This window comes from Mustela nivalis, assembly GCF_964662115.1.
Source record: "Mustela nivalis genome assembly, chromosome: 4".
In the NCBI taxonomy this organism is placed as follows: domain Eukaryota; kingdom Metazoa; phylum Chordata; class Mammalia; order Carnivora; family Mustelidae; genus Mustela; species Mustela nivalis.
The window spans coordinates 94,929,925-94,947,288 of record NC_139023.1 but is presented as its reverse complement, the minus strand read 5'-3'; the positions used below and the strand labels follow the sequence as shown (position 1 = coordinate 94,947,288).

Sequence of the window (17,364 nt, the reverse complement as noted above, 5' to 3'; positions counted from 1 at the left end):
TTTAGCCTCTTTTCAAGAATTGGTTTTGTTAGTTAGAAATGTAGGAATACCGTGGCTGCTTCAGTCAAGGTGGCTTATCATGGCTCATTGTTCAGATCTGGATACCTGGTCTAATATGCTGATGTTCATTATAATCTTTTTATATATTCCCACTTCTTAAAACCAGACAAAAGATACCATAAAAACAGTTGAACTGTAGATATCAAGAATTTTATTTAATGAAATCACTCAAGTGTTGGGCCATTTATGTTTACCCTTACATTATATATGATTACTTATACAAGGATTCAGAATTTCAGTTACTTAAGAGTAGGATTCCTTGAGAGTTTTCCTAGAATGTATTGATTTACTTCATGCCATTTCTCTGCTTTCGGCTAGATGACTACCTTATTCAGTATTTCTCCTCTTCCCACTGAGATATTTGAAATGAATATCAGCAATATCAACCTACATAAAGAAAGCAGACCATAAAACAAGAGTGCTCCACTCCCCTGAGCCAGGAACAATGGGAGTATTAGTATCAGTGATTATGTCAGTTGCAGTAGCTACCATTTAATATTATCTACCAAATATTAGTCTAGGTACTTTGCCCATAATCTCTACTCCTCATAATACCCCTAGAAAATTGGTATGTTTGTTCTCATTTTTCAAATACAGAAACTAAAGTTCAGAGAGAAGAGGCACCATGCTCAGAGTGTCAAAGACAACATCAACAGAGCTGAACATTAAACTCAGAAGGGTCCGATTGTATCCTGACATTCCCATTCATGGTTTGGCCAACAGTCCAAAACTATTAACAGTTTCTCTATTCCTGGCCCTCTTGGAGTTTAGAGATATAAAGATGAACCCACAGTTCTTACCTCTAGAGCCATTATACTCCATCCAGTAGAGGAGACACAGAGATGTATTTTCAAAACCGCATGGCTGGCAGGAGAATTAGACCCAAATTACACTATATGGAGAGGATGAGCAAGCTTAGAGCAGGGTCTAGGAAAGTTTAATCAAATGGATGATTTTCTAAATTGGATTTTTAGGGATAAGAATTAGGTTGAAGAAGTAGCAAGGGAAAGAATACAAGCATAAATAGATGCATGATGCCTGCAGTAAATTGAAAGATGTTGTACTTCTGTACATTCAAGTTCAAGTTGAGGAGTAGCAGGAGACAAGGTGCTTGCCTGCATACTGAAGATAACACTGAAGTGTTATACAGTCAGATTTAGATTATACCCTAGCAGTCACTGAAGGATGGACTGGAGGACATATTTAGAAATTTTAGGACTCTTGTTTTTAACTATTTTGTTCCCAGAAAAATCTTCCCAGCAGAGTTTCTTATTTTGTGCATATAGTAAAGTGCCTTTATCTTTACATCAAAGGTAAACTGCTATGAACTAATGAGACCATAGCAGGACACGTTGCTGTTGGCACTAGCCAGCATCATGCATACATATAGTACCAATTCTCAAGAAAAAAAGATGGACACATTGTCAGCAGAAATCACAAATTTATTAACTCTTAAATATATCAATCAGTCATTTACCATTATGGCAAGAAATATATACAGTGTCCCATGGTAAACTGCAGTGTTTCAAAATGATAGAAGATAATAAATGTGTAATTCAGTTGTGGTGGAGAGAACAAATCACAATTTCCTCACATCTTAGTGCGGAAGACATACTTGATCTACAGTAATACTTCAACACCACATGCTAAAAGTGTAAAAAAAAAAAAACCACTCTATACCTATTATTTTTAAAATACATGTATGCCACGTGTAGCCGGTTCACAAAAAGGTAAAAGAAATCAAAAAGGGAAAAACGAGGCCATTACTTTTCACAGATCTCATTGGCAGGTTAACATGGCTCAATACATTTCATTTACTGTATATATTTATTTTAAATATATATTTTTAAATTGTGTAATTATCAGAAAAGCTTCAATCCATCTACCATACATCCACTAGCAACAATATCTAAGGTGATTAGTCAACACAGAAAGGTGAAATGAGAGAAAGAGGGAGGGTTGTTTAGTTTTTTGCTTCTGCTTTAAAAATAGGATTCTGAAGATTGTGAATTACTATTGTTAAAATAACGCTGATGAAGATATCATGCACTATAAAGCATTTCAGGGAAGAAAAACAGCCTTATAGGAGTTGAATAAACAAAGGAGAAATGAGAAGCACAAAGAAAATCTGGGCATTTCCCTTTTCTTTTTAAACTGGAAAATCTGAATCCTCAGAGGGAGATAATGTTACTGACACAAGAGAGAAGCTAAGAGAGCACAAGCCACAGAGATCGAGTTCTAAACACTTATGAGAATGGAAATCCCTCGCCGGCCTCTCTGATTTTAGACAGCTAGAGGGGCCCCTCCCACCACGCAGAACTAAGTGTGTGTAGAGGAAACCCTGCTGCACTACAACCTGGTATTCTTGCCAGTCCCCCCAGCTGGTAGTACACTAGGAACCTCACTGTTTTTACCTGAAATTTAAGCAATTCTAATACCGCTGACCTAGGATCCCTATGTCCAAACTAGAGCCGAAGCAGAATAAGAAGCCTTTAAAATCTTGACATTTTTGTGGGTCCGGAAGATGATCAAAAGTGCTAGTTTAGTTACCTCCACGATGCAAATTTCACTTTCCTTTCTGTCTTGTAGTGTGTGAGAAAAGACAGAAGAGGATGGAGAAAAAGCAAACAGCAACGAGTAAGAGCAAATGGAGAAAAGAGTGCACATATTTGAGAAAGGAACATGAAACTCAGTGAATTCACCAAAAGTGTAAATATATCTTAAAGCGATCACTCATAAATTATGTGAATTTTTCCAGTTTACAGTTTGACCAAAAACAACATGACTTTAGGTGGTAGCAAACCAACTGATTCTCATTTCCACATTCATGAGTGATTTTACCCACATATTAACCTACTTTGTTAGACAGCAATAATAACCAGGATCACACCACAAAACCGAAGATGTGTGTGTGTGTGTGTGTATATATATATATATATTTTTTTTTTTTTTTGCTTTTTGTTGAATGAGCCCAAAACTGATTAACAGCAAAGAGTTTTAAAAATTTACATTTCTCTTACAAATTGTCATTCAGAGAATAATTTTGAAGTCTGTTGTATCTTGGCATAAACAGAAACTTGATGAGTAGGTTGTACTTGGAATATTGTGGAAATTTTTTTTTTTTGTCTGACCTCCCCCTATTGTTTGCCAACAGTAATTGAAGTTTGCATGGAACATCCCCATAGTGCAAGTGTAAACAATGTATAGGAAGGAATATATGACAAGATGGTGCATCACATATGCATTACACGTAGGACCTTCACAACTTCATGCACTCAGAAACATGCATGAAGAGGAGGAGAGGACAGCCCAGGGTTACCATCCAGGTGCCTTGAGAACAGAGAATGCAGAAGTGGCACTGTTGATATTTAGCTGAAAAAAAGGGGAGGGGGAGTGAGAAATAAGTTATATTGTTTTACAAAATATTGTCCAATGTTTTGCCAAAGATGTGACCAGGCTACAGTTTTGTAACTCAGCTAAATTAATAGATCAAAAATACAACTGTATAAAAGATCTTTGCTTGTGATCATTAAAAGATGAAATACACAATGTTAAACAGAGACAAAATTAAAATAGGAAACAATATTAGTTATCTATCAACTTGTCCACACAGAGGTAAGCTGAAAATAGAAACAGGAACCCAGGCTTCAATCACATTATTGAACTTAAATATGCATTGTAAGCACTCTTGTTTACTAAACATATCATTTTGTTGAAAGAGTGAGAAGTTTAAGTGCATTCTTAGCTTTTGTCATTTTTCATAGACTCCTTGGGAAGTTAAACCTGGAAGTCCATTTAATGAGGAATACAGCCTCAAAGTAGGGAAAACATATTATTATTTAATTGGAGGTCTCTTTCTGTTTTTTAATCCAATAGCAGGGAACACTATTTTTTAAAAGCTCTGACAAGGTTCAGTGCTTTAAGTAGAGGAGATATTCACAATATTAGCACACATATCTGAATCCTAATCCAAGTTAAGAAACAAATCTTAAAAAACAACACGGGCATGAATTTAATTACAGTCAACTTTCAATTATCCTCTGGAATTACCCACTATGTAAGTTTTAAATTTTGGCTTGACTTCCTCTTGTGGCCTGTCTTCACAGTCAAATACCATTACAGTCAGTCAGGCAAAGCAAATTAATTGATATATTAACCTTAGCCCAGTGCGTAACACAAGTGACTACCTCTAGAAAGACAGAGACCAAAAAAATCCTAGAGATTGACTTTTATTAGGTCTGGATAATTGAGAGTTGTCTGAATTGACCAGACTGGACTTCCGATGAGGAACTCCAGGATATCTGAAAATGCCAAGATCCATATGCTGAAGGGAGGCTCTTCTCAGCACTTAATACCTTTAAAACAAGCGTTATGCTATAAAACGAGGCCGAACATTAGACTCAAGAGCTCATGCAGAAATCCTTTAAGTTTTCAAAGACCTTTTATATTTTCCATCAAATATAATGCAAAAGAAAATATCCTTAAAGGCAAGAAAAAACAGCCATGCAGCTTTTTAGTCATTAGCTCCATCCACAATGTATCATGGAGCAGGATGTTACTTACAAGACCCATATGTGAATGGTTTTCAGGCCTTAGATGTTTTGCCACAAAGAGGTGCTTCCTGAGAAGTTTTCTTTCCCATTTGGAATACAGGATGGCCTATTAAGAGAAGCCCCATTTAAGCCACCTGGCATAAAATGAAGTTTTCTTAAATAGGCTCTATCCCATACACACTTTAGGGAATTGCAGAAAAACCTTATCCTATTGTACTGTATGAACGTAATCCCTTCCATATTAACTGGCAATTAGTGCTGTACCTCTTTGGGGTAAAAAACACACAAACATTATTATATTCCTTTTGTCATTCTCTTAATATGCTGGAATTCATTCTAAAAATAATAGCTATCTTTTTTCCCTTCATCTACTTTTTACAAATCCAACAGTGAAATCTAATTATTAAGGCTATAGAGAAGGCCTTTGAAAACCACTGTGGTATGTTATTAAACTAAGAAATTTTGATAGATTCTTTGGAGTTGAATGGCTGTTTGTATCAATTTGACTCTCCCATCCCACTCCCCGCCAACCCCCCAAATATTACAGGTGATTCTGGTGAGAGAATTTGGAATGACATCAGCAGTGCGCTGAACCTGAGTCTAAATTCCCCTTCTTGTTTTCTTTACCTATACTCCTCTACCATATGAAACTAGCATCCTGACATTGTCATATCCTTCTGATATTCCTTGATTCTCTACCATTTATTTGTTCCAGGTCTCCAAATGCCACTTGGAATGTTGGACAAGGTCTTAAGTGATATCTTCTACACAAGGTATACTTCCAACCTGTTATTAACAATTTGCTACATTGGTCATTCATTCCATTCTACTCTGAAATTATGAACCTCATAATTTTTCTTTGGTATCAGTGATAACTTGCTTTCTAAAGTAGAATTTAAGTTTTTTTCTAAACTAGAATATAACTTTTACCTTGTGTTTTATCTGGTACAAGTTAAGCACCTAGAAGATGTACAATAAGTATTCATCCAATTACTGACTGAAAGAGCAGACATAACGTCCAAGGTTAGGGAGGAAGACCCTGAGGTACCTGCTACTTATATTTTAAATGTTATGTTTATAAATTTCTTCTAATATCCGTAACTGAGCCCAGTAGATAATCTATAAAGTTCCTGACACTATATTGGCCACTTTAGAAACTCTTCACCTTCCTCTGCCAATTGTGATGATGAAGTCACAGTTTGCCTCATTACATGATTTAACAAAAAGAAACCCGCTTGCTAGGGTATCCTCCAGTTTCTACTGTGTGTGTTTCAGCACAAAAACAGCTGGTCTGATCTATCTACAGTTACAATCTGTTTTTCCCTGAGCATTCCCACCTATGTAACTGACCGCTAGCATTAAATAACATATATCATGTTATTAACAATGGAGTAAGTAAAAAAACGCTGACCATGGGTATATTAACAAAAAAGCTGACAGCCTGGAAATATTTACTTGATGGGTACTGTTGGCGACCCAGAGCGATGAAAATGAACATTCTGCCACTTTCCATCCCGGCGATGCCACACACGAGTCTCTTCCGACTGCATTGTCTTTGGCATTCCACTGCCGTCCATGTACTGTGTGAGCCTAATGTATGCTATGCAGGCAGCATCATCACCTACCAGGTGTACATGGGGGTTCAGGATAATTGTGTGGATTGGTTTATTGCTTTTGGACAAAGCTGAAAGAGAATAACATGAAAAACAGAACTTAGTTTCTGCATAAAGTAAATCAAAACCAGTAACTTCACCTGGGGCTAATGTACACAACGCCATTCAATCATTCATTCATTCATTCATTCATTCACCTTGAATTGTTTGCACTAATTGAGTCCCTGGCAAAGTATAAAGGAAAAGAGAAAAAGCAAAAGTAGATAGTCATTATTTTCTGTGTTTCCCTTTATAGAGAATTTAAATGTTGCTTTGGAAACTGGTGGGAGATGTATTTATTTACAATGGGAAGTGGTTAGAAACAGAAGCCATGATACAAAAACAGAGGGAGAAGGCCTGGCCCAGATGCAGGGAGCAGGTGACAGGATATCCTGTGGCCTTGTTCATTTTTGTTAGTTGGTGAAGTACATGGAACAAGGGAAATATAACAAATATCAAATATGCAGATAATGGCTTCCAAAACAAAACAAGAAAAAACTGGCCATAGCATGGATTTGTTTTCCTATTTCATCCTGTGACTCCTTTACTTCATAGAGTCCATTCCATAATAGTCCAGTAGTGGTCATCCACCGAAAAGCCAAAATTTGGTTATTGGTCATCTAGCCTGGTTCTGATTCTTTAGTTCAGTCTTTGATTAGGCACCCCTCTGCAGGTTCTAGCCTTTGGTGTGTTGACAATAGCTACACATTCTAATTATTCAGTGATCAAGAGATGTGAAGATTTAGTGCAAATGATGATTGATGTCACTCTTTTAGATCACTACCACAGCCTGTACTGTTGCTACCTGCTGTCCAAACCTGCTTCCTATTCTCAGAAGAGATCGGAGTAAACTACTCAGTGCCACAATCATATACAGAAGAATACCTCACTACGAAGAATATGTATTTATGGTAAGTAATGATACATAGTTTGTGTTGAAGTAAGTTAAATATTTAATGGGTTAATTATTCTTTTACTAGAGATGAGATGGTGTCAATGGAGAACCAACTGAAAGAAACATTATGAGGATGAGAAAATTTACTGAAGCTTTGTAAGGACAATTTACCATGTAATTCTTTGTCTCGCAAATGCCCAGCAAATATAAAAAAAAAAAAAAACCAACCCATGCCAAGGCAGACATTCGTGCTAATGCTTATAATTACTAGAACTGAGCTTGATTATCGTAATCATTAATACCCTTCATTTACCAAGATATCACTGAAAAGAGGTGAATTTATTCTTTCCATCATGCAAAGGAAACACAATACCTAGTCTTTTGTGTGGCTCTTTGCTCTGAGACCACTAAAATTCTTTTAATGGAAACTGAAATATTTACCTGATCACTCATTTTCATGTATATTTTGCTTTGAAAATGAGCACTAAATATGCTTGAAAGCATTCCTTTATGTCAAATATTCTGACACGCTGTGGTGTCTTTTATTTTTTCATATACACACAATGTTCTAAGAAAACTTACTTTTTTGGTGATTCATTTTACAGCTTATACATTTACTGGGACTTATATGGGGTATATTCAATCAACATTACCTTTTATAAATCAGACAGTTTCAAAACACCAAAGCTTTTAAGCTTGTCATTAAAAAAAAATTTCAAATACAAAAAATTTTATGATATAAAATGCTGGACTAAGGTGAAAATTCTCATTGTAGAATACAGCAAAGAAAACTGCAAATCTGGGAGAAATTCAAAGAGAAGTTGGAAAAGGCATGTTATTAAATTTAGAATAAATGTACCATTTTCAAAGTAGAATCGGTGGAAGTCCATCCCTTCCACTAAATTACCCAAAGCTTCAGGTTCAAAAGCAGTAAGGCCGGGGTCACAGATTTTCCTGTAGGGACAAATAAACAACAACAATAAAAACCAAAAATATAATTAAAATAACCAATACATGAGTTAATACATTTTGTTTCCCACATATTCACTCTTACTTATCAAACAGTGAAGGGAGTCTCTTTAAAAAAACACTAACCATATAAAATTTCTTTCACAGGCCTGGTGGGTTGAGGAGCAAGTGCTAAAAAAGCATTTTGCAGAGAACTCTGATGAGGAAAGATAATATAGCAAGTTACAGCCCATGATAATCTATACTACTTTAGGAATCTCTCTTTTTTAAAAATTTCTGCTTTTTCATATTTCCAAGGTGGATTTTCTATTCTTTCTCCAGTTTTTCCCTTAGTTTTTAAATACTAAGTCCAATACACTCTCCAAGTCATATAAAACCAACTTTGTCTCTGACATTAAATAATTTGGAACAATTTCTGATACCTTCTACATTCCTGTCAAGTATCTATATTATTGATTTGAAGGCATGTGTCACATCCTTTACTTCCTGGAAAAGCTGTATTCAAAGTTTATTGAACTTTTAAAATAAAACTAATAAAATGTAAAAATTAGTTTTCTTTTTAATCCTAGAAATGTAATTCAATAAAGAGATGCAACATTTTTAAACCTTCTTTGGATTCAACAAAGAATTGTAAACACCTACTATGTAGCAGATATTTTTTGAAACAATTACAATGCAACAAAAAAGACTGAAATAGGAATAAATACAAAGTGCTTAAAAAACAGATTACTTACATATGGGACAGACAAGATTTCAGAGAAAAAACATGTGAGCTGGGCTTTCAGGAATATGTAGGAATTGTCCGAGTGTGTGGAAGGTGGTAGGAAGGAGGAGGGTAGCAATGACAGTAGCATAGTAGTGTGAGAACATAGAGTATGTCGTTTGATCTGGTGAGCCCTGGGTATGTATGTAAGTCCATGGAAACAAAGGGGGGAACAATTCCTTGGGCTTGTGGTGATCAAGGTAGGCTTCTCAGAGGAAGCGACAGAAGATCTGGATTTGACAAATTAGTGGAAGTTTACAAAGTAGATAAAAGGATTTGGGACTATTTTGGGGCTACATCTAAAACATTCCCCTTTGGGGAGGTAAAACAATTTAACTGTTCAACAGAAATAAAGTTTCAAAAGGCCAGCTCACTATGGTTCTTTGCAATATTGTTCATAGAATGTGGAACTGATATTAAGGAAAACTTTAAAAGTAGAAAATAAAAAAAATAAAATAAAAGTAGAAAATACTTTAAAAATCAAACATCAAACCAGTGATTAGCCTTTGTGTTAAAAAAAAAAAAAAAAAAAAAAAGCCTTAAAGGCAGGGCTAGCAGGTGTAGTGGGGAGGCATTTTATATTTTGCCTTAGACTTGCTGGTGGGCAGGTACTACCAAGCTCAAAGTCAAATATATATAATCTCTAAGAGGCAAATGGGAAGAGCACTGTTTCTACGGTAATGGAATTTATTCTGCCAGGGGATACTACTTCCTCTATAAATTTGACTTTTGGTTGTCAACATCGGTGAATCGAAATTTTTTACTACCATATATTGGCACTAAAATCATCTAAGAATCACTGTGCCATGATTGATCTCTTTACCTAACCATCAAGAGAGTCAACAGATCTGAAAACCTGTTAATCTGTTCTTTCTCTCTCCTATGTATGTATGCATTTATCTCCTGTCATAGGCTTTGGATTAATAAAGGATTCACAAAGCTTCCCCTTGATGTATGTGTGTGGCACACATGCTCTGAACAGGTATTCTAAGGACTTCACCAATGTAGTCTATCATCCAGAAAGCTCCCAAGTAGAAGGTCCTGTTGGATTATCAGCAACCTCAGGCCAGATTACAGCCTCCCTAGGCAAGCTGATGCGATTCCAAGGGATTGCATTATTTAAAACACCTTATATTGAACTGTCAGAGAAGATAGGAAATATCCCAGTTTTGCCTGGCTACCACCCCCACCAAAACACACTTTTTACTATTCCACAGGAGAATACTAGTACCAAAAAATACATATATTTTTAAAGAGTATTTTCATGTTTAGAGAATCCTATTGGTCTAACAAAGTTATCAGCAAAAAGCATAAAAGAGCACGGACTTCTCAACTGTTTAAAAGGGAACTCTGGTCTCTGACATAGTTTTCTTTCAAACTTCATATTGTACTATTTCATTTCAGGTATTTATTTTAAATCATGTTAAATAGTTGATACAAATACATATGTATATGCATGTGCTTGCATCTATATGCACATATACAATTTATAAGTAGCAATCTTGGATTTAATTCTTACCCTCAATTACTCTTTTCCATTATTTTATATTTGACTCTTTGTAACTGATGATAAAAGAAATACCTTACATAAAATTGGGGAAAAAAAGAAAAAAAACCCTTCAGACATAATTGCATTTCCCAAGGCAATGTTCTTTTATCCTTTTTAAAACCAATTGGGCATATCTCATTCCATTTTTAATGCTTTTTAAAAATTGTAGCTGGAATAATTATAGACATCATGACTATATCATAAGCATTTTGCCAGAGTGCCAGAAACTGCAAAAACATCTACCGTACCAAATGCACAACATATTACTTACTGGTTACCTCAATGTTGGACAGATGTTTCCAATTTTTCACTATTATGAATGCTGCTTCAAAAAATGTTTGTTTATAATTTTTATCCATGCTTTACATGAAAAATCCACACCATGTTACATTTTTGTTATAAGTAAAATTAGAGGGCTAAAACAGTTTGAAACTTCATAAAAGCTTTCTGGTATTTAAGATCTACATGTCCCCCCAACTCCTGCCACCACAACTAACCTAAAGGTTTGTTTCTATTTATACCCCATCCAGGAAAGTCACCATAGTCCTGCAGGATCTGCACCCCATTGATTGTAAGCAGTTCTTATCCCTGCTGAACTGATGGACAGAAAATGCTCTTGCCTTGAAATTTGCAAATTTTGGCTTTTAAAAATTATTATTTTGGTTTTTTTTTTAAGTATACAAGTTTTATCTATTTGGGTTGCCTAATCATTTTATCTTCTCATTTGTGATTATTTCCTTTGCTTTTAAACTTAGAAAAAATTTTCCAATCAGAGATCAAATTCAATCTCTTTTTGGCATTTAACTCTTTCACTCAAGAGGGGCTCTCTTGTATGGAATAAGGGGAAGGCTTAGACTGATTTTTATCCTCACCCAAATAGCTAGCTTATTGACCCACATACTTTGTGAAATAAGCCTTCATGCCCTATTTATTTGAATGCTTTATTTTTATTTGATTGGAGTAATTTCCTTTACACACTCTATGATCCAGTAGTTCATAAACTAAGCATTGGGACCTTCCTTCAAATAAATTGTTACCTAAGAAACAAACTCATAAAAGAGATGGAGATAGAGTTGAGGTGTACTGGCTGAAGAGGAAGAAGGCTGCCTTACTATGCCTCCTGATCTCTCTCTGTCCCAGAACCTCAACAGAGTGTGAGGCAAAACATTTCTTAAAACAAAATGCCTTTTTTTGTGCTTTTCTCTCTCATAGTTTTGCTCTCATGGAGCAAATGGCATGCCTTCCCCACACAGAGGTGCTGGTGATTACAAGTCTGTAAATTGCCAGGGAAAGCCCCAGTCCTGCTATGAGAAGTCTTGTCTTTCCTCTCTAGATCCTACATTTATTTCTCCTCTGGGGACACTTAATTTATACCCTGAAATAAAACTACTGCTAACATCAACCTGGGGTTAAACATACATGAATTCTGGTACACTGGAGAGTGCATTCAAATAGAAAATATTTTGTCATATGCACGAAAGCAAAGTAAGTGTGCCTCTACTCACGTGTAAGCTTCAAAGTCTCCATTGTTGATGGCTTCAATCAGTTGTTCAGTGACTTTGATAATTTCTTGCTTTCGTGCTAAAGGCAAAGATAGAGCATTTTATGTGGCTTTTGTCCTTTATTATCAGAAAACTCTAACAATATTGCTACTTTCCTTCAGTGGGGTTTTACTGTTGAAGACCTAGCCCTCCCTGGACCATGGTGTTATTCTCTCTGTGCAGAGACCAGCATCATCTACTTCTTCAGAGAAACTGATGGACACACAGATTCTCAGGTTCTACTCCAGACCTACAGATTCAGAATCTATATTTTTAACAGGACCCTCAGGCAACTGAAGTTCAAGACTATTTTTTTTTTTAATAAGCTCTCGTTACCTTTATCAACTTGAGTTTGTAAATGTTTTTTCTCTTGAATATTAACAAATGTCTATCTTCAGAGCATAGATGATCTTTTACAATGAGACACTTTGTATATTTTTTACACTTCAGCCCAATCAACTCTAAAAATGGGGGTGCCAACACTGTAACTGCCATCATATTTAGACAAATGGCCTTCAGTAAATTGTGAACTGGAAAACAAACATATGAATCACTATGTGGATGTAGGCAGATAATTAGATAGAAGCTGCCCTGCAGAGCTGTCACTCCAACACCAAACATGTTTGTTTCTATTTCTAGCCCACAATTGGTAAAATTATTAATAGTTGGCTTGGCTCAAATCCCACCTATTCCTGTAAATTCCTCTTTGATTACATCTGCAAGTGTCCTATGCCTTTTTTGAATGCCTATAGTGTATCACTCATTGGGTAATTAAGCATATGCTATATACCATGACACCTTTAGTTAAATTACTGGTTTTAAATTCTTATTAAACTTTGTTCACTGTGTAACTACCTTTCTGTTAAATTAAAAGCTCCCTGTGTGTGTGGGGGGGGGGTTTGGTGGGGTGTGTTATTATTATTATTATTTTTTGTTATTCTTTAAGTTTTATTCCAATGTCTTTTTTTTTTTTTTAAGATTTTATTTATTTGACAGACAGAGATCACATGTAGGCAGAGAGGCAGGCAGAGAGGCGGGGGGGGGGGAGGTGGGGGAAGCATGCTCCCTGCTGAGCAGGGATGTGGGGCTCCATCCCAGGACCCTGGGATCATGACCTAAGCCGAAGGCAGAGGCTTTAACCCACTGAGCTACCCATGCGCTCCTATTCCAATGTCTTTAATAAAAAAGATGCTCAATAAGTTTGTGAATTTGATCAACTGCTATTAATGATAATCTTTTGACTTCAGAATACTATTCTGTTACTAATGAAATTCACGAAATTTTTAAAAATTAAATTTCCCTGAGTTTTGCTTTAAGAACAATGCAAAATTTCCTTAAATCACCAGAAATAAACTGGGAGAGTCACACAAAGTTATATCCATTCTATCTTAGTGAAGTTGCTATTCATCATAGAAAAAGGTAGGTTTTAGTTTGTTATTGATTAAAGGCAAGCAGTATGTATTTTCAATGAAACAGATCTTCATTAAACAGGTTTTAACCACAAAATTAAATGTTCACATTATCCAGGTTATGATACTCCTTATTTAAAATAAATATTCAGTAAACTGAACTTGACTTCATTTATACTATATGAAACCAAACTATAAAATATGATTTGTCCATAAAATGGTTGCCAATAATGTCAAGGTTGATAGTATCTAAAAATCACTATATAGACTAGATTTGACATTTAGTTACATAATTAGTTTTCATTTATATTAGGGGAAAAAAGAACATAAGGTTTTTTAGCTCCTACACACATTTAAAACATTTTTTGCCTTTGTTTATTTGATTTATGAATATAATATATCCAAGCATTCAAAATATACTGACACAAGTAGTAGCAGGGAATAATTCTGTAAGAGAGATGCTGCCAATGGCACATTTTAGCTTAATTTAGTTTGGCAATAAGTGATTCATCTGTCTCTGACCTCAACAGTATGAACATTTGGCAAAAAATGCATGTGACAGCTGACCCGATTCTGGAATATAAAGGATGTTGGTGAGATGGTGCTCAGGAAATGAGATTAAGAAAATGTGACTACCAAAACTTCCTCCTCAATATTAAATCCTTATTTAAAACTACTAAATTTCTCAGTTCGCTAAATAAAAAACCACAGGTTAGAAAACCATGTCAATTTTTAAAAACAAGGAGGGGGAAAACAAACATAAGATCAGTGCCCTTTGTAGAGCTTCATTAGGCAAACACAATTTATTGAGTTTGAAAAGTTCAAGGTCACTTTCTGAAATTTCCAAAAGTCTCTGCATTCCCTGATAAGCAAAATATGGAATTGAAATATCAAGTATATGTATGGCCATCTCTCACCCTCTGAATCACTGTGGAAATACTTATTAGCTCTTTAATAGTTTACATACTACCACTGGCTTAATTTTGGCCTGCATAATCAAAGCAACACAAATTCCCTTTTCTCTTAGTCCTTAGGCTCAGAAACAATGGTCCTTTAACTGGCAGGAGAGCATGTGGGAATTAGTGAGAATGCTTCTGTGCTGCACCATCATAAAAACAACATGACTATCTTGGCTTCGGAGGAGCCTGGAACTCGGGAATCTTGAGAGTGCTTATTTCCCTGGGGCAAAGGAGCTTGAATGAGTCACAGGCAGCACATGACAGCTGACTCTTTAAAGGAAAGCAGAAGTCTGGAAATGAATCATTTGTACACAGTAGTCTATTGTGGTTGAGACTATTACCACAGTGACCTACAGGAAGAGTGAGGTTTCGGTGCTAGTTAGCTCTACTTTTCAGCAGTGAGGGTAAAGGACAATCACTGTCCTAGATGACTGGATGTCTAAGATCTGCAGGAAGAGGCCCCTATCGTCTGGCCTTCCGTCTTTGAAAAGATTAAGTGGGGACAGCTTGTGATGTGTCACTAATTAACCCTTAAGATGAAGGAAGAGTGTACCAATACAGCATCCTCTGAATACCAAAAGTTTTTCCATCCTTAGCCAGCACTTTAATCACAGAGAACTGATTATCCAGTGGTCTTATTTACAGAATGGAGGCACTCAAGCCTTGACCCACAAGTCCCAAAATAGTTTCTGGAGACTTCCAGGTGTCTAGGGGAACTGCAGGAGAGAAAAGTAAGCGGGAGAGACGCTCCAGATCCTGAATATAATTGCTTCCATGCAACTATGCAAAAGAACTAGGAATATTTTCATGTTCAAATTCCTATCTTTTTGGCTCTTCCATTGTTCTAAAGAGGCCTGGAAGAGTAAGATAAGAGTTTGAATGGTCCCAGTGTTAAAAACCAACCAACCAAACAAGAAGCCCTGGGAATGTAGAATGATTACATAATAAAAATGACAGATTTCAACATTTCTCAAACATTAGCAGATCTTATCTGATCAGAGCAACAATAGCAGATCTGATCAACAATGATCTGAGATATGCAGACAAACATTACCTGTTTAACAGGTAAACAAGCAGATTTTAAGCACTGCCCAAAGGCACAGTGTTTGCTGATTACTCCTTCCCTCCTTCCTGAAATACTCACTTTTTTCCTGCTTTTCTTACTAATTATGTGGTCACATGATCTCACTCTCATCTGCTATGTTATCTTTCTCTACCTGGACTTTATATGTTTTAATTCCTTTTAAAGGTTTGAGTCGAGGCCCTCCTCTCCGTAGACACTGTTATCCCTATGATCCTGTCCACACCAGTGTTTTATATCGACATTTATGGTCCAATGACTCCTGCCTTGTTGCTTCCTTTTTTCTAGTTCTTTCCTTCAGATGTGTGTGTCAATGCCTATTTTGGAATCTTCACCTGGATATTTCAAATATTTCTTTAACTCAACATACTCTAAACTGAGCTTATGAACTCCTACTCCCCCACAAATCTATTTGCTTTTCCAGGGATCTCCCTCTTAGTAAAATGGCAACATCATCATCCAGTTGTGCAAACCAGAAAAAACCCCGAGATTCGTCTTTGACTCCCTCACCCCACCCACACTAATTTTTAAAGTTCTGCTGATATTATTTTTTAAAATGTCTTAAATATTAGTTTACTTCGTTCCTTCTTCACTACCACTCTGGTGGAAGCACCCACCACTTCTTTTCCAGAATAAATATCTGGAGACATATGAAATCTTCAATCATCTAGACTCTGCCCATCTCACCAGACCCATTCAAAGGCTCTTTTACTTTATCCTCTCCAATCAATCCATATAGCCTACTCTCAGAAATTCAAAATGGCCATGCTTCCTTCTTTTGTCAGCCCTTCATATGTATTATCCTCTCTTTCTGGAAAACTGTCCCCTATCTCTGCTTCTACTTTAATCAAATCTCAATTATTATTTCTTCAAAAAAAGCCTTCCCTGTCCCTCATTTTAGGAGAGGTCTCGATCAATGTGTTTTAAATTCACACATATCCTACAACTGCTATTTAAAATCATTTAGTACACATGTATTTAAGTATTTATTTGTGTATATTTGATTACATTTTCTCTATTTGTAAACTCCATGGGGGCAGATACCTTACCACTGCAACCCAATATCTAGCACAGTACATGTTTAATAAGTATTTGAATGAATAGTGGTCCAGAACAAACTCAAGCACTTTCTGACTCCCAATCCAATGGCCTTTCCAACATATACATTTCTTAGTGAGGGTCAGATAGCCTTTAAAAATATATATAATTGATAAATGGAAACAATTTAGATATAAAGCATCATGTCTTGTTGCCTACTGATGATGAAAAAAAAAATCTTCAACTTGTCTAAAACTAAACATCAAATTTCCTTCTCTAATTTCCTCACTTTTGCTAATGAGACCACAATTTTACCAGTCTTGCCCTCATATTCTGTCCTCCACAAGTCATAACTTTTCATTATCAGCTATGATGATGTTTCCCAATGTATATCCTCAGCCTGTTCATCTTTTTGCTTGTCCTTGGCAGTCTTACTTATTCTCTGCCTTTGACCACATAAAGAAGACTGCCAAATCTCTATTACTAACCTTAAACCTTTCTAGGCTCCAAGTTCATATTTCTAACTGCACTGTAACATCTCCGGTTATTCTGGCATTTCAGACCTAGTAGTGGTGCCCAAGATGGACCTCAAGTATCTCCCTTGCATAATCCACTGCTTCTCTTATATCACTCATCTTGGATAATGAGGACATTATCTACTCAGTTGTCCAAACCAAAAGCCTTGACACTTACTTTTCTTTCAATTCTTCATATAGCTGATCACCAGTCTTCTTCACTCATCCAAATCTTTCTCAGATCCATTTCTTCCTCTTTAGGCTAATGGCCACTACTCAAATTCAGGCTTTTAGTTGTTCCTAACCTCTCCTGCTCCAAGGTCACATCCCACACCCTCCCACCATCCACCCCTCACTGTTGCAAAATCATCTCTACAGAA

The 17,364-nt window shown here is 36.1% G+C and overlaps 1 protein-coding gene and 1 long non-coding RNA gene across 37 annotated transcripts in view; one reads left to right on the top strand and one right to left on the bottom strand.

Annotated features, from left to right (window-relative positions):
* The window catches only part of LOC309863309, a 113,727-nt gene that overhangs the window by 72,552 nt on the left and 23,811 nt on the right, over nucleotides 1–17,364 (top strand). The window contains exons 3-6 of one of the 3 annotated variants that reach the window (XR_014310987.1): nucleotides 5,329–5,386; nucleotides 7,042–7,176; nucleotides 10,972–11,012; nucleotides 12,105–13,190. This is a non-coding gene — a long non-coding RNA (uncharacterized lncRNA). Of the gene's footprint in view, nucleotides 1–5,328; nucleotides 5,387–7,041; nucleotides 7,177–10,971; nucleotides 11,013–12,104; nucleotides 13,191–17,364 lie in introns of those variants that run through there. The other 2 variants (XR_014310986.1, XR_014310985.1) reach the window with 2 other exon arrangements.
* The window catches only part of CAMK2D (calcium/calmodulin dependent protein kinase II delta), a 330,054-nt gene continuing 314,174 nt past the window's right edge, over nucleotides 1,485–17,364 (bottom strand). For 18 of the 34 annotated variants that reach the window (XM_082727990.1, XM_082727978.1, XM_082727979.1 and 15 more), the window contains 5 exons: nucleotides 11,947–12,022; nucleotides 8,020–8,114; nucleotides 6,069–6,297; nucleotides 4,624–4,719; nucleotides 1,485–3,432 (listed from right to left, as the gene is read on the bottom strand). In XM_082727990.1, the coding sequence (XP_082584116.1) occupies nucleotides 4,653–4,719; nucleotides 6,069–6,297; nucleotides 8,020–8,114; nucleotides 11,947–12,022 (467 nt within the window). In that variant the 3' untranslated portion in view covers nucleotides 1,485–3,432; nucleotides 4,624–4,652. Of the gene's footprint in view, nucleotides 3,433–4,623; nucleotides 4,720–6,024; nucleotides 6,298–8,019; nucleotides 8,115–11,946; nucleotides 12,023–17,364 lie in introns of all 34 variants that reach the window. The other 16 variants (XM_082727994.1, XM_082727977.1, XM_082727964.1 and 13 more) reach the window with 2 other exon arrangements.